This window comes from Loxodonta africana, chromosome 26, assembly GCF_030014295.1.
Source record: "Loxodonta africana isolate mLoxAfr1 chromosome 26, mLoxAfr1.hap2, whole genome shotgun sequence".
Classification (NCBI taxonomy): Eukaryota; Metazoa; Chordata; class Mammalia; order Proboscidea; family Elephantidae; genus Loxodonta; species Loxodonta africana.
The window spans coordinates 41918803-41944781 of NC_087367.1; the positions used below are offsets into that span (position 1 = coordinate 41918803).

A 25979-nucleotide genomic window follows, 5' to 3' on the forward strand; every position below is an offset into this window, starting at 1 on the left:
ATCTTTATTATATATTCTTTAAGTAAACCCATATGAAATAGATAAATAAGCCTCTGCTTTACAAAAGAAATTACCAATACAAGTTTTTATTTATTGACTTTGAGAGAAGTCTGTCCTGCTTTAAATAAAATTTTCTTTATATGTAGATTTTTATAAATACACTAATTTTGCAAGTTAAGGTTTACTTGTCTCAATGTTAGGGACAGGAATTCATGACAAACATTTTAAACATTTTAGATTATGAACATTTATACTAACACCTGGTAATACTGTTTTAAGAGTAAGGCTTTCTATTGAACTCTTCATTAGTTTTGCATATACTCCCCAAAATACATTACCTTAGGTCTGTCCCAACTTATTTTCTGCACATGGTTTGTTTTATAACTTTTTCCCCTCACCAGGACCGCATTGTATCAATGACCCTTGATAAGGAATATGATGTTGCTGTGGAAGCTATTCGATTGGTTACTCTGATACTTCAGTAAGTATAATATCTGTTAATATTTTAACTCAATCTGTTGATATTTTAGTGCCTTTTTTCCAGCATTATTGATGTACTTTATAGTATAACCCATAGATAGATGGATGGACGAGTGGATGGATGGATAAATGTAATTATGTTTCTATGTTCTTACTATATGTAGCACTTTATATAGTCTTACTATATGTGACACTGTATATATACCACATTTTTTATATATTCTTACTATATTTAACACTTTATATATGAGGGTAAGTCATAAAGTATTGCTACAAAATCATAGAAACCTTTATTAAACAAAAATATCAAAATGTGAATGTATGTCTTGACATATCCTCCGTCTAAGTCTATACACTTCTGAAGGTGGTGTTTCCACCTCTCTAACCCTTCCCCAAAGGATTCTGCACTATTTAATTTATACCATGTCAAAATAGCCGTTTTGACATACTCAAGGGACTCAAGTTGTGTTCTTTTAAATGTTCTTTGAGTTTGGGGAACAAAAGGAAGTCTGAAGGGGTAAGATCAGGGCTGTAGGCTGGATAGGGTAAGGTTTCCCACTGAAAGTCTCGTAGGAGAGCCCTTCCTACCTTCAAAGAATGAGTAGGTGCGTAGTTGTGATTGAAAAAAATTCCTTGGTGCAACTTCCCTGGCCTCTTTCTTACCAATGCAGTTTTCAGTTTTCCTAAACTTCTTCATAGTAAGCCCCCATGATCATCCTGTGTCCTTTGAGAAAATCTATCAACATTATCCCTTTGAAATCCCAAAAAAGCACCACCGTAACCTTCTGCTCAGTCTTCCCTCTCTTGGATCATCTTTGAGGCCTTCCTAACCTTCCTTAAAACGCTTGATCCGTCTAAAAACTGTTGTTTTATGTGGGGCAGTATTGCCATAAACTTGTTCCAAAGCTTTATTTATTTGAGATGTCCACTTGAATTTTGTTAAAAATTTGATATTAGCCCTGACATCAAAGTCATTTTTTTCCATGGCATAAAAAGTGTCCTTTTTTTTTTAAGGCACCTTAACAAGACTAAGACAAGCATGTTACTGAGAGAACTTGTCTGCAGTCATCCACTCATCGCGGAGACATGTTTAAACATGTTTTGTCTTGAATAAACCTGTGCGTGTATGAACTGGAACCCTAGTAGCAATACTTTTTAACTTACCCTCATCAAAATGTAACACTAAATTCAATTTAGTTCTACTTTTGCATTCTAAGGTGAGGTTTGAAACGAAGAGTTTTCTGTTGTTGTTCCCTTTTTTTATTTTGACTCATCTATTTCCACCATATAAAAGTTCTTTTATGAAGTCTAAAGGAATGGTTTTAAAGGAAGTATCAGCAAAGTAATGCATCTTTTGATTTAAAAAAAAAAAGATTGAAAAGAAAGAAACTTCAAAAGGGATAGGCTTTTCAGATAAGCCTCTTGGAATGCTGTGGAAGTAGGAGAAAGGAAATAAGGTATTTGAATAATATGGTAGAGATTTAAACATAGTAATGTTACAGCTTTATCTATAGGACTTTGACTAAAAACTACGAAGAATCAGCTATGTGAAAGAACACAAGTCTTAGCAAAGTCATTACAAGTCCTCTTCTTCCTACTTTGTGGTGCTTCTCTATCATGGGCCAAATATCTTCTGTGTAGAGGTCTGTTTTTTTTTACTTCTCTATTGTTGTATTGATCTCTTTTTACCTCTTTCTGCTCTAGTACCATGCTCCTTATTGTTGTGGCTTTATAATATATGTTTTAATATGGCCTCTTATAAGGTGATTCTCTCCTTGTTGCCTTTCCTCTTAAAATTCACATAGCTATTTGTGGGTTTTTTTTTTTTTTTCTGTATGAAATTTTTAAATATAGCAGTCAAGTTCCTTAAAAACTTAGACTTGGATTTTCAGTATTAGAACTGCATTGAATTTTATGATAAATTTGAGAGGAAATAAAATTCTTTACATAAAAATTGCAGACTTCTTTATTAAAAATCTCATTAGAACTTTTTAAATAAGGTTTAGATTTTCTTCATAAAGATCTTATATACCTGATAGTTTTATTGTTATATGATTAATGTTTAATGTTACAATTTCTACTTAGTTATTGCTGATACAGTTGACAGTAGACTGGGGCAAAGTCTGAGGCAGAGAAACTTCATTTTTATGTCAGTCTGGTATGCAACCTTTAAAAATTCTCTTATGCTTTCTCATGGTTTGTTGATTCTGTTGGTTTTACTGTATATATTATCATCATCTGCAAACAATTTCAGTTTTATCTGTTTTTTTCCTAAGCATATAACTTTTCTTTCATTCTCTTGTCTAAGTGCATTAGCCAAGACCTTCAGCTTTATTAACAGTATCATTGATAGCAGAAAATCTTGTTCTTTTTCCCAGTAAACATCTAAAGTTCTTTCAGTACAAGTGTGATTCTTGGGGTAGATTTTGTTTAGCTTTATGCTGAAATATATATAACAAAATCTACCATTTTTAAATATGCAATTCAGTGGCATTGTATTCAGTGTTGTGCAGCCATCACCGTTATTTATTTCTAAAACATTTTCATCACACTAAACAGAAATTATTGAGAGTATTATTAAGAATTTATTAAGCAATAATTCCCCAGCTCTTGGTAACTGCTAATCTACCTTCTGTCTCTGTGAATTTGCGTATTCTGAGTATTTTACATAGATGAGATCGTACAATATTTGTCCTTTTGTATCTGGCTTATTTCACTCAGCATAATGTTTCCAAGGTTCATCCAAATCGTAGCATGTATCAGAACGTTATTTCTCTTTATGACTGAATGGTATTCCATTGTATGTATATACCACATTTTTATCCATCTCTGTATAGACACTTAGTTTTCATCTTTGGCATGTTGCGAATGATGATGCAGTGAACGTTGGTGTACAAGTGTGTGATAGGTTTTTGATATGTGATAAACGTTCCTTTGTATCTTGAGCCTTTTGGAATCTTTTTAAAGTCATAAATGAAAGGATTTATTGTTCCTTTGATCTCTTATGAACCTGAATTAAGTTGATAACTGTTTTTCTAATGATAAGCCAACTTCACATTCCTAAAATAAATTCTATTCGACCATGATATATTTTAAGTACAATGTTTTTAGTTATCTTTTTTAGAATTTTAACATCTGTGTTCATGAGGAAATTCTACATGTTTTTTTTATCCTTTTCCATCTTTGAAATCAAGGTTATATTCTCTTTGTAATGCCTTCAGTAATGTCTCACCCTTTTTGTATTCTGAAATAAATTATCCGTGACAGGGATTAATTCTTCCTTGAAACTTTGAGATAATTCATTTGTTAAAGTCATGTCAGTTTTGAGTTTCTTTTGTGGAAGATATCTTCAGTTACCATTTCTATTTCTGTAGTAGTTATCTATCTAAATTAAGGTTTTTTTTTTTTCTTGTGTTAATTATATTTTGGCTTTTTGTAAATTTTAAAAATATATATCAATGTTATCTCAGTTTTCAAGTTTATTATCTTATAGTTCATGATGTTTTTACTTTCTAAATTCTGGTATATATTTTTTGTTTCTCTTTTTCATTCTCTCTTGTGTTGATAATCACTTTGTTTTAGTCAGTCATGCCAGAGGTCTATTCATTTTACTACTGTTTTCAAAGGACCAGCTTTTTATGTTAAATACTTGGGTCATTTGTTTCTTATTTTCTGATAATAGTATTTGAAGTACTACTTCACCCATATCCTAAAAATTTGGACAGGTAGTGTTTTTATTGGCATCCAATTATAAATATTTTATGATGACCTTTCCGTTTAATTGTGAGTTGTTCAGTAATGTGTTTTTTGTTCTCCCCAGACGTATTTTAAAGTTGCCTTTTCTATTTTATTGTATTGCCTAACAATACGCTTTAAATAGTTTGATTAATTTCTAGAAGTTTTTAAGTATGGTTAAAAACAACATGTATTTCTGTCGTCTATACAGATAACTTGTTTACTTATCCTTCAAATTACCTATGTCCTTGCTTATTTTTTGTCTGCTTGATCAGTGTTTAAGGGGGGTGTGATAAACTCTTCAGCTACAATTGTTGATCTTTCTTTCCTTATAGGTATATCATTAGTTGCTTTGTATATTTCAGAGTGTATAGACTGGTACCTGTGTGTTCATGATCTTTACACAGCATCTTGATACCAATGTTTATGTTATCCTTACATACCATTCTTCCTTGTTACTCATGAAGATTTTTTTTTCTTTAAATCTATTTAAAAATATTAGGAACCCTAGTTATGTAATATATTTTTTAAATAAATTTCACAAGCTTCTCAATAGTTTTCCCTTGAACAAAAAAGTACCTTGACATTCCACCCACCTACCTGTTGGTATTGTGTTGAATTTGAGATCTGTATTGTTAAGGATATAGTTTTTTTCCCTTGTTTGTTTAGTTTCAGTACTTGTTCATTTAGACATGAGTAAACATTCATAGGGTCACTCTGAGTCAGAAGTGACTTGATGGCCCCTAACAACAACAACAAACTTTGCTTTGATATTTTCTCTTTACTTATTTCCAGGAAAGAGATTTATCACGTCCTCCAGGATTATTTTTTCCTACTCGAGTACTTCCTTAAAGAATGTTTATGGCTGAAAAATCTTACTTTTACCATGAATTTAGATAATAGGTTCCTGGTTTTAAGAGTCTAGGTTTAAGGTTTTTTTTATGCATTTATATTGGGAGAGGTAAGGGGCAGAACATGTCTTTTTTGAAAGGTGCAGTTATGGCCCTCTAGGTGTGTCAGATATCCTAGTACATTGAGTACATTGGTTGTTTTGTAAATTCCTGAGAGCTGTGCCCTCTAGGGATTTGTGACCTCATCCTCCGGCTATTTGCTTTGTGACTTAGTCCCTGGCTTTCAAGTTTTTTCTGTTGGAGTCACTTGGCCTGTACATAGTCCTATTGGGCAAAGTCTTTCAAAACTATTCAAGCTGACTACCTCTGATTGTTCCATATCTGGCCTACGGGAAACAGAGACCATTTACTCAATAAATGGTCACTCCCCTTCTATCCCTCTCTCTTTATTCTGATATCATGGTCTATTCCAGTCACCCTCTCACATTTAGACTTTTTAAAGCCCTGCACCAGGTATCATTCCTAAATCTCCTGGTAATTGTAAGGGGTATTGATAACACCTTCATAGTGGGTCTTCAAAAGTTGGTATTCTGGTTTGACTTGGAGAAAAGACTTCAGAGTATAACAATACTGTGAATTCTCTTTCTTCACATAAATCCGCTCTACCAGTTGTATTGCTCATCCCCTAATTTCTATTTACATGTTATTTTGATGGTTAATGAACTAAAGATTACAAAACCAGCTTCCCAGTCTCTTACAGCATGAAATACATGAAATGATCTGGCCTTATTTTTCTTGGCTTGTGGAATGTCTACCAAAACAACAATTAAAGGTCCATTTAACATCTTGTTAAGACCTCCTTTAAATTCTTTTTCTCAACTGGTACCTCCCAGTCCTTACAACCAAAAGCACTGGGTGCCCAAGATCCATCTGCAGAACCTACCCATCTGTGCGCTCTAGGGAACAGGGACGTGCTTCCCTCACAGACACTCGGAACAGTTGTCAGCCCCCTGCCTTGTTCAGAGCATGACCCCCTGCTGCAACCAGTTACGGGCCCCTACAACCAATCACCCCTGCCACTCCAAGACTATAGGACAGAGCCTGTACCACACACTTGATGACCAACTACCTGAACACCTGAGCTGAATCCATACAAGATCAGTGAATGGACTCCTAGGCTCATATACCTGGCAACAGCTCTAGCCATCTGGTGACAGGATGTTAGAGCTTCAAAGGCAAAAATAATCACATTAGCTCACTCAGGCAACCTATTTGGACATATCAAAACAAAACAAAGCAAGAAGCTAGAATATAGTAAGCAAACATAAAACAAACTAAGACAATAACTTATAGATGACACGGAGACAACAGTCACTATCAAATCACATAAAGAAGCAGACCACGATCGTGTCAACAAGCTCTTAAAACAAAGAATTGAGATCTTCTGGGTGAAGGTGCCTTCCTAGAATTACCTTTTACGGAATACAAAAGGTTAATATACAGAACTTCAAGACATCAGGAATGAGATTAGGAAGGAAATCAGGCAATACACAGAACAAACCAAGGAACACAGATAAAGCAGTTGAAGAAATTAAAACAGTTATTCAAGAATGTAATGAAAAATTTAAGGAGCTGCAAGAATCCATAAGAGACAGCAATCAGAAATTCAGAAGGTTAACAATAAAATTACAGAAGTAGACAACTCAGTAGAAAGTCAGAGGAGCAGAATTCAGCAAGTGGAAGACAGAATTCGTGAGATTAAAGATAAAGCACTTGGCACCAATAAATTTGAAGAAAAATCAGAGAAAAGAATTAAAAAAAATGAAGAAACCCTAAGAATCATGTGGGACTCTATCAAGAGAAATAACCTACGTGTGATTGGCGTACCAGAACAGGGAGAGATAACAGACAATACAGAGAGAATTGTTGAAGACTTGTTGGCAGAAAACTTCCCTGATATCATAAAAGATGACAAGATATCTATCCAAGATGCTCATCGAACTCCACGTGAGGTAGATGTTAAAGTCACCGAGACATATTATAATCAAACTTGCCAAAACCAAAGATTTTTTTAGGGATAAAGGAAAAGTCACCTACAAAAGAGAGTCAATAGGAATAAGCTCGGACTACTCAGCAGAAACCACGCAGGCAAGAAGGCAGCGGGATGACTTATATAAAGCACTGAAGGAAAAAAATTGCCAGCAAAGAATCATATATCCAGGAAAACTTCTCTCTAATATGAAGGCAAAATTAGGACATTTCCAGATAAACTGAAGTTTAGGGGATTCGTAAAAACCAAACCAAAACTACAACAAACACTAAAGAGAGTTCTTTGGTTAGAAAATCAATAATATCAGATATCAACCCAATACTAGAACACAGGACAGAGCAACCAGATGTCAACCCAGATAGGGAAATCACAAAAATAAATCAAGATTAAAAAAATGCTCACAACAGGGAAACACCGATGTTATTATGTAAAAGAAGATAACATTAAAACAATGAAGAGGGACTAAGAAATGTAGTCGTAGATCTTTCATATGGAGAGAAAGACAAAGCAATAAAAGGAAATAAAAGGTTTCAACTTAGAAAAACGGGGGTAAATATTAAGGTAACCAAAAAGGAGACTAAAATTCCTACTCATCAAAATAAAATACAAGAAAAAGGTAGAGACTCAGCAGAAACAAAATCAACTGCCATGAATAAGAGGAAAAGGCAATATATAAAGATAAACTACTCAGCACAGAAAATTAAGTGGGAAAAAGAAATTGTCAACAACACACAAAAAAGACATTAAAATGACAGTAGTGAATTCATACATATCCATAATTATGATAAAGGTAAATGGACTAAATGCACCAATAAAGAGACAGACAGTGGCAGAAAGGATTAAAAAAAAAACATGATCCATCTATATGCCGCCTTCAAGAGGCACACCTTAGATTTAGAGACACAGACTAAAACTCAAAGGATGGAAAAAATGTATATCAAGCAAACAATCAAAAAAGAGCAGGAATGACAATATTAATTTCTTGAAAAATAGACTTTGAAGTTAAATCCACCACAAAGGATAAGGAAGGACACTATATAATGATTGAACGGACAGTATACCAGGAGGATCTAACCATGTTAAATATTTATGCACCCAGTGACAGGGCTGCAAGGTACACAAAAAAAAAAACTCTTAACAGATTGTTGAGTGAGGTAGGCAGCACCACAATTAAGTAGGAAGCTTTTCAGTTCACCACTTTCAGTGAAGGACAGAACATGCAGAAAGAAGCTCAATAAAGACACGGAAGATCTAAATGCAACATCAGCCAACTTGACCTCATAGACATGTACAGGACAGTCCACCGAACAGCAGCCAAGTATACTTTTCTTTTCCAACGCACATGGAACATTCTCTTGAATAGACCACATATTAGGTTATAAAGCAAGCTTGAGCAGAATCCAAAACATCGAAATATTACAAAGCATCTTCTGACCATAAGGCCATCAATAACAGAAAAATCAGGGAAAAGAAATCAAACACTTGGAAACTGAAAAATACCCTACTCAGAAATGAGTGGGTTATAGAAGACGTAAAGGATGGAATAAAGAAATTCATAGAATCCGATGAGAATGAAAACACTTCCTATCAGAACCTATGGGACACAGCGAAAGCAGTGCTCAGAGATCAATTTATATCAATAAACGCACACATACAAAAAGCAAAAAGGGCCAAAATGAAAGAAATATCCCTACAACTTGAACAAATAGAGAGCAACAAAAGAAACCCTCAGGCACCAGAAGAAAACAAATAATAAAAATTAGAGCACAATTAAATGAAATAGAGAACAGAAAAACAAAAGAGTTAACACGACCAAAAGCTAGTTCTTTGAAAAAATTAACAGTATTGATAAACCATTGGTCAAACTGACAAAAGAAAAACAGGATAGGAAGGAAATAACCTGAATTAGAAATGAGATGGGTGATGTTAAAACAGACCCAACTGAAATTAAAAGAATCATATCAGATTGCTATGAAAAGTTGTGCTCTAACGAATTTGAAAACCTAGAAGAAATGGATGAATTTCTAGAAACACACTACCTACCTAAACTAACACAAACAGGTAGAGCAACTAAATGAACTGATAACAATAGAAGAGATTGAAAAGGTAATTTTAAAAACTCCCAACAAAAAGAAGCCCTGGCCGGGACGGCTTCACTGCAGAGTTCTGCCAAACTTTAAGAGAATAGTTACCACCACTACTACTAAAGGTATTTCAGAGCATAGAAAAGGATGGAATAATCCCAGACTCATTGTATGAAGGCAGCATATCCCTGATAACAAAACCAGGTAAAGACTCTAAAAAAAAAGAAAATTACAGACTTACGTCCCTCATGAACTCAGATGCAAAAATCCTCAACAAATTCTAGCGAATAGAATTCAACAGCATATCAAAAAAAATAATTCACCATGACCAAGTGGGATTTATATTAGGTATGCAGGGATCGTTCAACATTAGAAAAATGATGCGATCCATCATATAAATAAAACTAAAGACAAGAAACACATGATCTTATCAATTGACACAGAAAAGTCATTTGACAAAGTTTACCCATTCAGGATAAAAACTCTCAGCAAAATAGGGATGGAAGGAAAATTCCTCAGCATAATAAAGGGCATTTATACAAAGCCAACAGCCAACATCATCCTAAATGGATAGAGTCTGAAAGCATTCCCCTTGAGCAGGAACCAGACAAGGATACCCTTTATCACCACTCTTCATTCAGCATGGTGCTGGAGGTCCTAGCCAGAGCATTTAGGCTAGATAAAGAAATAAAGGGCATCCAGATTAACAAGGAAAATGTAAGAGTATCTCTATTTGCAGACGACGTGGTTGTACAGAGAAAACCCTAAAGAATCCTCAAGAAAACTATTGAAACTAATAGAGTTAGCAGAGTATCAGGATACAAGATAAACATAAAAAAATCAGTTGGATTCCTTTACACCAACAAAAAGAACATAGAAGAGGAAATCACCAAATCAATACCATTTATGGTAGCCCCCAAGAAGATAAAATACTTAGGAATAAATCTTACCAGAGACATAAAAGACCTGTAAAAGAAAACTACAAGACAGTACAGCAGGAAACCAATAGAGACCTACATAAGTAGAAAAACATACCTTGCTAATGGATAGGAAGACTTCACATTGTAAAAATGTCTGTTCTACCAAAAGCCATCTTTAGAGACAAAGTAATTCCAATCCAAGTTCCAACAACATTTTTTCATGTGATTGAGAAACAAATCACCAACTTCATATGGAAGAGAAAGAGGCCCCAGATAAGTAAAGCATTATTGAAAAAGAAGAACAAATGGGAGGCCTCACAGGACCTGATTTTAGAACCTATTATACCACCAGAGTAGTCAAAACAGGCTGGTATAGGTACAACAACCGATAAACATAGACCAATGGAACAGAATTGAGATTCTAGACATAAATCCATCCACGTATGGGCAGCTGATATTTGACGAAGGCCCACAGTCAGTTAAATGGGGAAAAGACGGTCTTTTTAACAAATGGTACTGGCATAACTGGATATTCATCTGCAGAATAATGAAACAAGACCCGTACCTCACACCATGCACAAAAACTAATTCAAAATGGATCAGACATCTAAATATAAAATCTAAAATGATAAAGATCATGGAAGAAAAAATAGGGATAATACTAGGAGCCCTAATACGTGGCATAAACAGTCTACAAAACATTACTAACAGTGGAGAGAGAAACTGCGTAGTTGGGAGCTCTTAAAAACTAAATACCTATGCTCATCCACAGACTTTACCAAAAGAGTAAAAAGATTACCTACAGACTGGGAAAGAGCTTTTAGCTATGACATTTTCAATCAGCGTCTGATCTCTAAAATCTATGTGATACTGCAGCAACTCAACTAGAAAAAGACAACCCAATTAAAAGATGGCAAAGGATATGCACAGGCACTTCACCAAAGAAGATATTCAGATAGCTAACAGATACATGAGGAAATGCTCACGATCATTACCCATTAAATCCAAAAAAACCCAGTGCTGTCGAGTCGATTCTGATTCATAGCCATTAGAGAAACGCAAATCATTACTACAACAAGGCTGGCATTAATCCAAAAAGCACAAAATAATAAATGTTGGAGAGGTTGTAGAGAGACTGTAATACTTACACACTGCTGGTGGCAATGTAAATGGTACAACCACTTTGGAAATAGGTTTGGCACTTCCTTAAAAAGCTAGAAATAGAGCTACCATAGGATCCAGCAGTTCCACTCCTTGGAATATATCCTAGAGAAATAAGAGCCTTTACATGAACAGATATATGCACACCCATGTTCATTGCAGCATTGTTTACAATAGCAAAAAGGTGGAAGCAACCAAGGTGCCCACCAATGGATGAATGGATAAATTGTGGTATATTCACACAGTAGACTAGTACACATTGATAAAGAACAATGATGAATCTGTGAAATATTTCATAACATGGAGAAATCTGGAAGGCATTATGCTGAGTAAAATTAGTCCTTTGCAAATGGATAAATATTGTATGAGACCACTATTATAAGAACTTGAAAAATAGTTTAAACACAGAAGAAAATGTTCTTTGATGGTCACCAGCGTGGGGAAGGAGGGAGGGAGAGAGTTTTCACTAATTAGATAGTATATAAGAGTTCTTTTAGGTGAAGGGAAAGACAGTACACAGTACAAGAGAGGTCAACACAACTGGACTAAACCAAAAGCAAAGAAATTTCCTGAATAAACCGAACGCTTCAAAGGCCAATGTAGCGGGAGTGGGGGTTTGGGTACCATGGTTTCCAGAGACATCTAAGTCAGTTGGCATAATAAAACCTGCTAAGGAAACATTCTGCATCCCACTTTGGAGAGTGGTGTCTGGGGTTTTAAACACTAGGAAGTGGCCATCTGAGATGCATCAATTATTCTCAACCCACCTAGAGCGAAGGAGAATGAAGAACACCAAAGACACAAGGTAATTATGAGCTCAGGAGACAGAAAGACCACATAAACCCGAGACTACATCTGCCTGAGACCAGAAGAACTAGATGGTGCCCAGCTATAACCCACGACTGCCCTGACAGGGAACACAACAGAACCGCTAAGGGAGCAGGAGAACAGTGGGATTCAGACTCCAAAATCTCGTAAAAAGACCAGACTTAATGGTCTGACTGAGACTATAAGGACACCAGAGGGCATGGTCCCCAGACCTTCTTTTAGCCTGAGACAGGAACCGTTCCCAAAGCCAACTCTTCAGGCAAGGATTGGACTGGACTATGGGATAGAAAATGATACTGGTGAAGAGTGAACTTCTTGGATCAGGTAGATACACGCGAGACTATGTGGGCAGCTTCTATCTGGAGAAGAGATGAGAGGGCAGAGGGAGTCAGAAGGTGGCTGAATGGACATGAAAATAGAGAGTGGAGGGAAGGAGTGTACTGTGTTATTAGAGGGAGATCATCTAGGAGTATATAGCAAGGTGTAAGATTGGCTTGGTTTGTAAACTTTCACTTAAAGCGCAATAAAAACTTTAAAAAATCTCTCTCTCGTTTTATTCTCCTTTTGGCATAGATAGTTCATTTTGCTTTTGATTGTGAGTTTGGGTTCCTGAGGTGTTTTGTTACTTTTCTGTGAGTTTACTTCCCCTGAGAGTATTAGCCAACTGGGCCTTAACCCCCGTCCTTTAGCCCCTCTTTATAATTTGGGGAGTATTGGTTAGGCATGGGCAGAGACACTTTGCCCCAGGGCAGAGGACCTTTGGTCATAGTCTCTAACTCCTCCCTGGCAGTCTTAAAACCTGTCTATTTCAGTTGCAGTTTCATAACCCTCAGAATATTGAAGGAATATATAGCAAGAGTTAGTTCTTGGGCTAGCGAACCTGCCTACACCTATTGTTAATTTCCCATTGCCTATTGGGTCCAGTACAACCCTTTTGCTATCCACTTACTCTACGCTGGGTACTGTTTTTCTGCCTCAAGGTAGAAAGTTACCAATACCAGTTGCTGTCTAGTCAGCTTCTGTTCACAGTGAGCCCATTTGTGTCAATAGAACTGTGTTCCCTAGGTTATTTAGTGGCTGATTTTTCAAAAATAAATCCCTAGTCCTTTCTTCCAAATCATCTCTCAGTGGGCTCAAACCTCCAGTGTTTTGGTTAGCAGTTGATCATGTTAAGGATTTGCACCATCTGGGGTCTCCCACAGGAGAATAGGAGCAGGCATGAGGGGAAAAAAGGTCATAGTTTTAAAAACTCTCTAACTTATCTCCCATCTTTGATATCCAGCTCTTTTTCATTCAGGACTATAGCTTCTCCCTTACACTGGGAAGTAGCCACCTTCTTTTGCTGCAAAGATCACTCTAATTTATGATGATTTGACAGAGCCCTCAACCTCTTTCTAGCTTCTGGGGTATCTCCAGGTGTGAATTCTGGGGAATGAACTAGTAGCAGGCCCTACATCTTGTCAAGAACATGTACAGCCCAAGAATTCTATACCCTATGTATACCAAAAAATCTTTTGGCCTCAAGTTGATTCCTACTCATACCCTATCTAGTCATTGTTAATCTATGATCATGTCAAACAGATTTAAGCATATAAATAATCAGGAAATAGAGGTTCCTTTTTTGGAGAAAAAAATCATTAAAGACAACATTCTAGTCAACTAAAAAATGGCCCAAATGTTAAGAATATATGAACGGAATGGTAGGAAAGTTGTGTTAGTAAAGGAATGGTTGTGACCACTGAGTTCATTTTTTATAGGAAGAAGACTAAATGGTATTGTAAATATGGTGATAATTTAAAAGAAATTTGGGAAAGAAGAGTTACGTAGCATAATAATAATTTAACTCGGTAAGACAGGGATTAATACATCTCTAAAGCATATCAGCAAGAGTCCTGTGCAAATTTAAATGGCTTGAGTTAATTCAGGCTAATACATATCTTCAAGGTATAGTTATTGTCTATGGGTGTATAGAAAGAATTGTGGGCATTTTTTCTGTATTTTCTTAATTTTATATAATGATCAAGTGTCTTTTATAATTAAGGGGAGCTTTTACTTTCAAATTAAAATTAAAAAGATGGAAATAAAATCAGTGTGCATTGAGTTTTCATAATGAACTTTAAAAAATTTAAATGAATGTGGCACTGAAAGTAAACATTTGTTTTGGTTCAGATGTTAATTTCTGAATTTTTCAGTGGAAGCGAAGAAGCTCTTTCCAATGAAGACTGTGAAAATGTTTACCACTTGGTGTACTCAGCACATCGCCCTGTTGCTGTTGCAGCTGGAGAGTTTCTTCACAAAAAGTGAGTAAATTATCTTTGAAACCAGGTTCCTATTCTTAAATTTTATTTTGTTGTTGTTTTAGAGTTAGTAAAAGAGACTAGCAGTGACTGAACACAAGGATGGAAATAGCCATTTCAAACTCTGGGAGTTTTAATACCTCAGGGTATTACACCCCTGACAGGGGTGTACCTTGTGACACATTCCTTTTCCCTGAAATCTGAAAGGATAGTTTTTAGCTGCGGATGTGAGTGAAAATTGGAAAAGTGTATGAATTTTACCAGTTTTCTTAACTTTTAAAATCCAGAGTTCTGACCATACCTTCTCAACATTTATAATGTAAGTGTAAAGCAGTAGCACCTTCAGAATGCTTCCCAACTTTTCATAGTTTTTTTTTTTTTCCATTCTTTTCATTGGCATGAGGATTATTTAAAGCAGTAATCCATAGTTATTCCAGTAAATTATACATAAAATTTCGGTTTAACTCAAACTCATCTATTTTTTGGCAAAGCATGGAGCTACTGAGAGTTTATGGAATTAACTAAACATTCTTAGGAAATCATTTTTTATCATGATCTAATGTATATGTTCTGTTATTTATTAGATTAATTTATTAAAATATGAACACATCATTGTATTTTGGGGATTTGAGTGTTTTGTTGTTGTTCCTGTTGTTGATCATTTAATTCAGTGGCTTTGACTGTTGACACGTGAACCCATAGGTCCATTAAGTATAGTGATTTATGGTTATGCTAAAGCACAGATGTAAGTCATGCACTGGGCAACTGATGTGCTAATGAGCAGGCCTGGCTCTCCATCCAGCACCTGCATTTCAGTGCTACAACAGCAAATTGTTCTCTACTCAGCGTTAAAAGTTGTTTCTTTTTGAAAAATCTTTCTGAGAAACGAAGATGGCAGCTAGTGTGTGCTGGTAATGAAAGTGTGAAGATGATGAGAGTTCTGGATTTTAGGCGTGACTTTAAAAATAATATACTGAATTTGACAGTGACTCTGACATCTATGGCTGATAGGATGTTAGATTTTTCATATTTATCTTGGGGTATTGTCTATAACAAATATCAAGGTTGTATTGTGCTCTTAACTTCCCTTCCTTTTCCAGGACTATTATATTCTAGTTCTCTATTCTTGAATATTTTAACACTTTGTGCCTGTAGAGATAATCTTTTGCTTCTGTAGTTTCAAGGAGAAAATAGACTAAAGAGTTTGGGTCTCTGTAGAATAGAGCACTTGAGCCCGGGAGAGACTTTGGATATATTTGATTTTATCTATACCGTATTTTTCTAAGTTTGAAATATTTGCTAAAAAATTCAGTAAAATTTAAAAAATTGGAATGTTTATAAATCAAGATATTGCAGCCTCCATTATTTATTTAATTGTGAAAATGAAGTCCATGCCTAGCTTTCTTTTAGCATTTTCCTACCATTTAATACAGTGATCTTTTAAAATCTTAACAAGCATTACCGAGTGGAAATCCCAGGTTCTTGTTCAGCATGACTCATATTGGCCAATGAACGGGAGACCAAGGTGGGAGAACAGGAAAGGCACCTTTATTTCGTTGTACAAGGAGAAGGAGGAGGAGTCAGTCGGAGTTGCTGCTGCCAAGACTGCTCGCCAAGGGCAGGCAGGCAAGTTACTTTTAAAGGAGTTTACAAGTAGGGAGTTGGTACAAGTTACGTCAGCAACATTTTTGGTCGTACTACGCAGGCACAATGGGGTTTATATATAACCTCCCAAGCAAAATGAGGATTCAAATGCAAAGCTGGCGCAGGGATGAAGCCCAGCAAAGGAAACATAATTTCCTTTGGGTGCTCTGTCTCACTCCTTGGTTTTTTTTTTTTTTCCTTTTTTTTGGACATTGGTCATTCAAGACCACTGTCCGTTTTGAAATATATAGCCCAGCTCAGAATTGTTTGGCATATTTTTGGGGAGGGGAAAATATTGGACCTAAGCCTTTCGTTGTGGCTCCTGACCTCTTGTTGGTTTATGAGTGAGTTTTTACTAAATATTAAAAGAAAAAGAGTGGCTTTTATGCCCTGTTTATGTGACTGTTTCTCTAAAATATTTTTATCGTCTCAGCTATTGTCTTTATACCTCAGGACCCAGTTGATGTGTCTTTATGAGTCTTTGGGAGTCCAGCTCCAGCTGAGTCATTCTTTATGTTCAAGGACGGGGAATAATGGCTCAAATATTATCTCTTACATCATTCTTTATTTTGATTGGAGATTGGAGATACCACATTGATGATTAATACCTGGACTTAGTTGAGCCCTTAGATGGCAGCCATGGCAGGATCTTTAAACTCACAGTGCTGTTTTCCACCAGATACCATCTGGTTCTGCACTAGGATCTTAAGTAAGATCAGTGTTCCCATCAATTGCATTGACTAAGTGAACAGACTCAATATACATCAACATTTTAGCCTGAGGCTTTTTTTGTTAGTTTTAAGACAATACAAGATAGATTTTATTATATCTGATACTATCTGGATGTAGACTAAGAATATTACCATTCCTGTAGTAGTGATCTAGCCCATGTACTTATTCCTGATGGTAACCAGCCAAATTGGTGTTTGTAAGGGTATAACAGTGTGTAACCAAGTATCTTGCTGTCTAATTTTACATAGATCTTGTTTAGTTTTTCTGTGTTATTTATCCAAATGCAAAAGAGGTATTTGTTACAGTACAGACTACACTCTTTTGGGCTAATAAAAAAATCTAAGGCTGTTTTATTATCTCTTGTCACCTTGCCTAATGAGGTCAAAGACTACTGTTGTATTTTTATCCCTCTAGCAACTGTCTGCTGTTTTTCCCAAACTTTTTAAAGATTTCTCTAATTCAGCTATAATATAACTAGAAATTAGAGCCACCAATCATACCCTGAGTGTTGGACCAATGAGTTTCATTTTGACTCTCATTTTATAATGTATAACAATTTAACATTACCATTTCAATATCTACTAGCATCGTTAATTTGAATATCTAAAGGTAAACTTAAAATTTTCAAAGTGTGTTATCCATGTATTCACCAGGAATCTAAACAAGAGATTGCTCATATAAACTCACTTAAACTAGCATAGTTGGATCCACCACACAGAAACATAAATCCATAAGAGCGCACAGAGTTTGTTTAGAGGAAACACAAGGTATAGAAAAATTCACATGTGACAACCAGATTTTCATTAGAGAATACATGATTAACAAGATAATATAGAATGGACCTCTCTTGTTGGAGGTCTTCAGTTAATCTGTTTAAAACATACTGAGGGTTCTTCTTGAGGGCAAGCTGCCCCTCCTTGGTTTACCTATTAACAGTCATGGGTCACTTTCTCAGAAGCAGAGTGTCACAAAATTGTTTTTATGAGAGAAGAACTTCTAATTCAAGAGTTACAATAGCTAAACCCATTAGTTAAGTAATTTAGGAGAAAGGAAAATGGTTTTTTATATCCAGAAGGTAGGACCTTAAAACATCAGCAGTATTCCCACATAGAGCCCATAGTATTCCTTTACTCAGTCTTATGTAGTTAATTTTTGTTCCACATGATTCCAGATTAGCCACGGTCTGTGAATTCATCAGCTTCTACATAAGAGTTTTTGAAAATCTTGATTTAGTCTAGTCACAGTTCTTTTCATAAATCTAATATGGTCCATCTTTTTGTTGAGATATTTTGGTCAAACGTTTTCACCAAATCAGCAAAGAAAACTTATCTGCAGATGATAAATCTTAATATGGCCGTGATTAATTTATAAGCATAATGCTCCTAATTATAAAAAAATCAGAACCAAATAAAGTCAGTTAAAAAAAACTTTAGACAAAAATACTTTCAAATGTAATTATTAACTTTATTTTTAAAGATCTTCAGATGTAATACACTATGTAATAATCTTGAGACATAATACTATACAGTCAGGTTATGCTAAGGTTATCAAGTCTCTAAATACCTGAATAATAATGAGGAGACTTCATAGATAAATGATGTGAATGCCCCAGTCAAACCATTGGCTTTGATACTAGATTCAAAAAAAAAAGTTGCAGCCAAGTTAGCAATAAAAAAAAAATAATAAAATTATGGCATAATATTATGCATTTGCTGTCTAATATTAGACAAAAACATAAGAGGAAATACTAATATATAAATTTTGACCCAAAGAGAATCAGGCATTTCTCTTCATTTTCACTACACATTCCATATAATTTATAACATATTAAATAAATCTTTCCTTTATATAAAACTTTTTTTTCCCCCCAAGCCACGGGAATTTTATTTTAATGAAAGGCTGGACCCTTGTCTTTGATGCAGATTACACAAAGAATAACCCTTCAACTCAGAAGTCAAAGAAAATTTTTGTTATTTTAACAGTGAGAAACCCAATTCTTTGTTATATATATATATATATTATTTAATGTTAAAGCTCCTAAAAATCTCATAAATTAAACTTTAGTCAGACAAATAAGACTTTTGACCATATTAAGTAAATGTTTTAAATAAACCTCTTAAACGTTGTCTTTGTTCTATGTTTCTTATAGTACATAGGACACACTCATTGTAGACTTAAAAATATATAATTTTTCTTTTGTAGCATTAAAAAAAAGCAAAAGTATATAAAGTTAAACTATGACAAGTATCTGTTTACTCAATTTAATATCAGTAGGTTACCTAAAAGGTCTTGGAAATTATTTTAAGCCTGTATACTATAAAACATAACTGTAACTGAAATAAAGTTTGTTTAAACATTCAAGTTTTCATTCAACTTTTACTATTTCCCAATCTAATTTTAACCCTTAAAGATTTTAAGGGTCTCTGCTCAAGTGACCAATTTATTGATATTAATATAATCGTAAGCCTATGGCTAGGGCTGGAAACATTTTTTCACACCGTTTTAGGCGTGTCACATTGTGATTTTTATTTTTTGGCTTCTGAAAGTTTCCTTACAATAGAGAGAACTTGTTTATAGTTCTTTTATGATTGGGATCCAACAGCTGTGGCTGCTAACCAAAAGGTTGACTGTTCGAATCCACCAAGCGCTCCATGGAAACCCTATGGGGCAGTTCTACTCCGTCTTAGAGTCACTGTGAGTCAAAATCAACTCGATGGCAACACATTTTTTTTACAACAAAGCAGCATTTTTTTTTTTTTTCAATTTTTATTTACTTATTTCATTTTGTGTTTAAAAAAAGTTTCTACTCAATTGAAAGCTTCCCTGGAGCTATATGACTTTAGGGCCTCAGGGCTAGAGAGGCTTGATCCCTTAAGGTCTTCACTCAGGGAAGACAAGATTAGACCATCTCAGTTTATTTACATACATTTAAGTAAACGAATCTATCAATTTCTGGCTAGCGAGACTGGGGGCTGGAGAGGCCTGATCTTAATATGCCCTCACTGTCTTAATTTACAGAAGAAAAAAAAAAAAACAGGTTTTAGATAAAACTTACTTGCCAGAGCCTCTGATGGAGGAGTATTAGACCTTTTCACAAAACCGAGCGTCAAGCAAAAGTTCTTCAAAAAAGGAAAAGAATGCAAATGAAATTCCAAATTACTTTTGGTATATTTAGTTTGTAGAGTTTATAAATATGAACCCCAAACCAGTGTCTCAATATCAGGAGGAAAATCCAGGCTCATTTATCAAAGATGTTAAGCCTAAGGTTCAAGCTTTAGGGGTTTTTTTTAAACTTAATTTATTTTGCTGGCTAGAGACCTAGTCTCTTATTTTAGACCTTAAGTCTTCTGATTGGGAAAGTCCTTTAAAGTAGCTATTGATGATTTTAATTTTAACATTGTATTTTTTATTGAGAAACTATATCATAAAAAAGGTACAGAGCTACTACTTTTTTCTTTAAATTTTATGACACAAGTCAGGAGCTACCACTGCTCCCTGCAAATTTGGCAGAATAAGTCAGGAGCTGCCATCTCCCCCTACAAATTTGGCAAAACAGAGTAGTATTTTTTAGGCTTTTTTCTGAGTCACTTAAAGAACCCTAATGAGGAACACCACAGGGTTTGCAGAGTATTTTGTTTAGACCAATGTGTACCTGAGTTTGTTTTTGTGTGGCAGGCAGCCTAGTGGACTAGCCTGTCTCAACCACCTTATCCTCTCATGGGAGTCTTTAAGACTCGTGTGGAGTGCTGGCAACCACCCTAGTGGCTTTTACTGGTCAAGTTGTCCCTGAATTTTGTGGCTTATAGTGACTCAGAGCTCTTTGAAAATAGGACTACTTCTTTAATGTTTTAAATGCCCAAATCTGGACCTCAACTGCAGTTAACCAAGAGTTTTTAGACATCACTCTTAACCAAATGTTCAAGGAAAAATCTAAGAAAGATTTTCTTTAATCAAACAATTGTTTTTTTAAAATAAATATGCCAAGCAAAACTTAAGAAAAGGTGAGAAAGAGAACAGAAAATGAATAAGCAAGGCTCACTTTTGAGAGCACTTACCTCGGTGTTGAAGGGACACAGAGTACCAAGGCATGGGTCCAGGAGATAGGACCTCCATTTTTTTTGTCGGCTTTTGTTCCACAGTCCAGGTCTCCTCAAGGTCCACTGGATTTATGGTTTTAGAGTCCTTTTAACAACTATACCAGCAACTCTTGTAGGGTGAAAACACCGCAGAGTTGAGTAAAGCAAAAATAAAGGTTTTACTCGGCATATATTTAATGAGGCTAAAGTAGGAAAGGGACAAGCCAAGTCTCTGTTCCCAGTTCTGAAAGATACATCTTAGTGAGCCGCGTCCTGGGATCCCTTGAACATTCTCCATTTTCTGGATACAAACATTTATACACTCACACAATCTAATCCAGTGCACCAAGTAACAGATACCTGAGCCTTTTATGTCTTCAGCATTCAGTTCTTCTCGTGTTTTGGGACTCTTTTAAGGCCTTACCTAGGAATTACCCTGTTATTTACCAGATAACTACAGATTCTTAATGTCCTCGGTGGTCAGTTTCTCCTGCTTCTTGGAACTCTTTTAAGGCCTTATCTAGGTACTTACCAAACAACCTAAACACGTTTCATGTCTCCCACAGAGCCATCATGTGGGTCTCAGGGGAATCAACTTTTAGAGCTGTTCTAAGGTCTCCAGGAGAAATCTCTTGGTGGTGCCAGACATTGGGGCCAGTCTGTTTTTTGTGCTACCTCAAGAACCGAGCAGATGGCTCCTGGCAGGCTCACCAGAAATGGTACCTGGTGGAAATCCCAGGTTCTTGTTCAGCATGACTCGTATTGGCCAATAAACGAGAGACTGAGGTGAGAGAACAGAAAAGGCACCTTTATTTCACTGTACAAGGAGTCAGTCAGAGTTGCTGCTGCCAAGACTGCTTGCCAAGGACAGACAGGCAAGTTACTTTTAAAGGGGTTTACAAGTAGGGAGTTCATTCAAGTTATGTCAACAGCATTGTTAATCATACTACGAAGATGCGGTAGGGTTTACATGTAACCTCTAAGCAAAAGCAAGATTCAGTAGCAAAGTTGGGGGGAGAGAAAGCCCAACAAAGGAAACATGATTTTTAGCAAAACACTGTGGGAACTTTGTCTTATTAGGAGGCTATAAAGTAGTCCCAGGAATGTCATGATTAAGCTTAAAAATACACACATGTAATCTCTTTTGTAGTCTCTTTAGTAAACTACACACAATCTTAAACATCCAAAAGATAATAAGCTATATCTAAAATAAATATTTTACTGTGTCATCTAAAATGCTACTTTTTAATACTGAAAATTGAAAGTAATTTCTCAATATCTTACCCAGTGAATGAGATTATCCATATCAGTACATTTCCATTTAGAACCCCCATATTTTCTGTTGCCCCCCACATAGCCGCCCAAGTAAATACAGCCTTCCCTTAAGCCATACAGATATAGCTTCAAGATAAATCTTTTAGCTTCCCCATATGCCTCCCCGTCACCTCTCAAAAAACTTAACTTCTCTATATTCATTTTCTGTATGAGATTGTTTTATTTTTATGTCACATGAAATTATTATATGTAGTTATTTAGCCTGTCATATGAGAGGCCTCTCATATCTAAACTAACACACTCTTAGAGCTCTGTCCCTATTTCCTTATGTTTCTTTGTAATACCTGTGGTAGTGTATATTTATGTACTGTTTATCTCCATCAACTAGAGTCAAAGCCCCATGACAACAGGAATTTCGTCTTTGTTCATTGCTATATCCCGGTAACTTAGACTGATGCCTGGAAATAGAATTAATGGACTTAAAATAAAAATTTTTTGAGTTAATTAGAGCTCAGTGAAGGTAGAAATCTTGGGTGTCTTTTTCATAGTTGATTTCCCAGCACCTAACCTGGATTGAAAACATACATACATATTTACCTGTATATGTTTATAATGAATTTATAGAAGTAAATTCCTTAAGTTCTGTTGAAATAAATCCATTTAGAAAATTAAAATTCCAGACAATTTCTTTGCCATACTCTAGAACTTTTGTCACATGATAACATTTTGATAAATTTAGTGTTATTTTCATTTTACTGAATATGCTTGGCTTATTAAGGAGTGTTTTTAGGTAGTAGGCTGTAAGTGGAAAAGAATGCAAGAGGTAATCATGATTAAAAGTGAATTTTTAGTTATTGATGGAACATGTGGTTAACGATAATCACTTGATTGTGAAATCATTAAAGAATATAGAACTCATTTTTTAATACAGTTTATTTAAAAAGTATATTTTCACTAGAAGGTAATACAGAATAATAACAGTGCTTATATTTTTCAGAAATATTTGAACATTGATTATCAGTAAAAACAAAAGCTTCCTTTTATATTTTAGATGTTGTTGAACTGTATGAAATAGTTGATACCCACTTTCGACCTACAGAATGTTAGTTTCATGTTTGTTGTGTTGCAATAGATCAGTAAGATGATCGCTAATATTGTTTCTTTTCTTTTAATATTGAAAAATTTGCATAGTGAAGAAAAAGACTGAAATTCATATCCATGTACATTTGTAATGCTCTTATTATTTCCAGACTATTCAGCAGACATGACCCACAAGCAGAAGAAGCATTGGCAAAGAGGAGGGGAAGGAACAGTCCAAATGGGAACCTCATTAGGATGCTGGTTCTTTTCTTTCTTGAAAGTGAGGTAAACATATTTACCATAACTCCTTATTTTGTTTTTTGTATTATATACATATTAAATAAAATTGTCAGTTAACTCATTATAATTGATTGGTATTTTTCAATCAAATTAAAATAAGTCTGTTCCTTATAAAAGTGTTTTCATTAATTGCCTGATGATGGAATCAGTACCCTACCTTTTGTGGGAGGAAGTTGTGAATGAATATGCAGGTATGGATCAACACTGAAGATAAGGCAACAGTTTTTCAAATTTTAAGATACTGCAGTACTGAATACATTTTTTATTGTTGCTTTTTGTTTTTCCTAAATTTGCATTTGTAGTTTTTAAATTAGATTATTTAAACAATTTGTGAAAGTTCTCAAGGTATTAAAACCATTATTCAGTTCTATCTTGTTTGAAAATTATATTCTTTAGGAAGGAAATAGAAAAATATGAATTTAAATGTTTTAGTTAATAGTTGTGCAAGCTCCATGAAATTCCCGGTGGCGTAGTGGTTAAGAGCTACATCTGTTAACCAAAAGGCTGGCAGTTCGAATTCACCAGACGCTTCTTGGAAACTCTGTGGGGCAGTTCTACTCTGTCCTGTAGGGTTGCTATTACTCGACGGCATCCTTACAAGCTCCATAGTTGTACTTCCATGTGGCGTACTCAGTTTTCACTTAAACAGTTTTTTAATTAGCATTCATGATATATTAACTATCAGAATCTGTTTTGCAGCTGAACTTTGCTTTGCCCACCTAAATATTCCTTGATGTTAATACTGTATTTCCTGACATTAAGGGGAATGATAATCTAAACCTAAAGAGTCTCAATAAATAAACTGGTTTAGAAAAGAATGGAGACAGAATTGCAAAGGAAATGCAGAAAATCTAGAAATATGGAACTGTCAATTTAATTTGGGGAAAAAAGTATTTTGAGTTTGTGTTTGAATGTTAGAGAAGACAAGAAACAAAAGATGCTATGAAGACTCAAGTTTCAGAGTGCTAAAAGAACTGTAGGAATGAGGAAGAGAGGCAAGCAACCTATATGAAAATTAAAATCACAGAGAAGTGAAAACTGAGCCAGTGGAGGGCAAAGCAGGGAAGAAAAATGGTGAAAGAGTTGCCGCTATTATTTTTTAATAGAGTTGAGAATAAATAGGGAAAGAGTCAAGTCAGAGAGAAAATCAGCTTGAGAGTTATATTTGAGGAAAGAATGTATATGAAAGCAGTGTTTTAGATGAGCATACAAATCACCTGCAGATCTTGAACAAAATGACAATTCTGATTCAGTCGCTCTAGGGTGGGGCTTGAAATTCTGCGTTTCTAACAAGCTCCAAGGCGATGCTTATGATTCTAATCTAAGGAACTACACTTTGAGTAGTATTTAAAATATTATTTTCTTATCAGAATAAGTGTGGGTGTATTGTAAAGTTAAATGCAAAATGCCTGTGTGGATTTCTAAGCTAAAACATTAAATACCACAGATGTATATTCAAGCCCTTTGAGAAAAAATGACTTTCATAGCAACCACAACTTTTCAAAAATTAAGAGGGTGAGCAAGACATGCAAAAGCTATTACAAACTATTGTCCAAAAAGTTTAGGGAATAAATGGAATTTGGTTATTAATTGAAGGAAAAAAGCCTGGATACTTTTCTTTATGATTGGTTAAGTTTATTTCTTTCAAGAAAGACACACACAGGTACTTAGTTTCAAGCCATTTCATCTTCTTTTAAAAACAGTAATTTGTAATGTTTATTACTGTCCTATTTTCAATGGTATTACCATATTCCTGTGTTTGCTGCTACTTGCTGAAGTGTTAGAAGAGCATTAAAATGTATTTTCCCAATACTTATGCATGGCATTCTTGCCAGCTTCAGAAACAACTGCAGATCATATTTAAGGTTTCTAGTTTTTTTTTTTTTTTTTAGTTGATTCCTGGTCATTATATTGGCATTTATGGTCTCTTGTTTCATAAGAAACATTTTTTGCCAACATCTGCCTTATTCAGTTGTACTAGTCCAGCCACACCTCACCTGAAACCAAAAAAAAAAAAAAACCAACTGCCGTCAAGTCGATCCCGACTCATAGCGACCCTATAGGACAGAGTAGAACTGCCCCATAGAGTTTCCAAGGAGCGCCTGGCAGATTCGAACTGCTGACCTCTTGGTTAGCAGCCGTAGCACTTAGCCACTACGCCACCAGGGTTTCCCTGTAGGGTCACTATGAGCCAGAATTGACTCCATGGCAGTGGGTTTGGTTTGATTTTTTCACCTGAAACAGAGCGCTTAATATAGTTTGATGGAATTCAAATGGTGTCCTACCCCAAGTTCCTCTTTGTTTTCCTTCAGCACGTGTTTATTAGTAATATTTTAGTAGTAGACTTACAATCTACTGACTTAAAAAAGACCTTAGAAATCATAGAGTGAGTCCATGTTATAGATTAATTACAGATTAACTGAACTGATTATTAGTCGTCTTCATTTTTCTGGATATGAAATAGTA

At 35.2% G+C, this 25979-nt stretch overlaps 1 protein-coding gene across 5 annotated transcripts in view; it reads left to right on the forward strand.

Annotated features, from left to right (window-relative positions):
* The window catches only part of STAG1 (STAG1 cohesin complex component), a 519923-nt gene that overhangs the window by 371546 nt on the left and 122398 nt on the right, over window positions 1-25979 (forward strand). For all 5 annotated transcript variants that reach the window (XM_023538819.2, XM_064277281.1, XM_023538818.2 and 2 more), the window contains 3 exons: window positions 402-481; window positions 14302-14409; window positions 23384-23498. In XM_023538819.2, the coding sequence (XP_023394587.1) occupies window positions 402-481; window positions 14302-14409; window positions 23384-23498 (303 nt within the window). The remainder of the gene's footprint in view (window positions 1-401; window positions 482-14301; window positions 14410-23383; window positions 23499-25979) is intronic.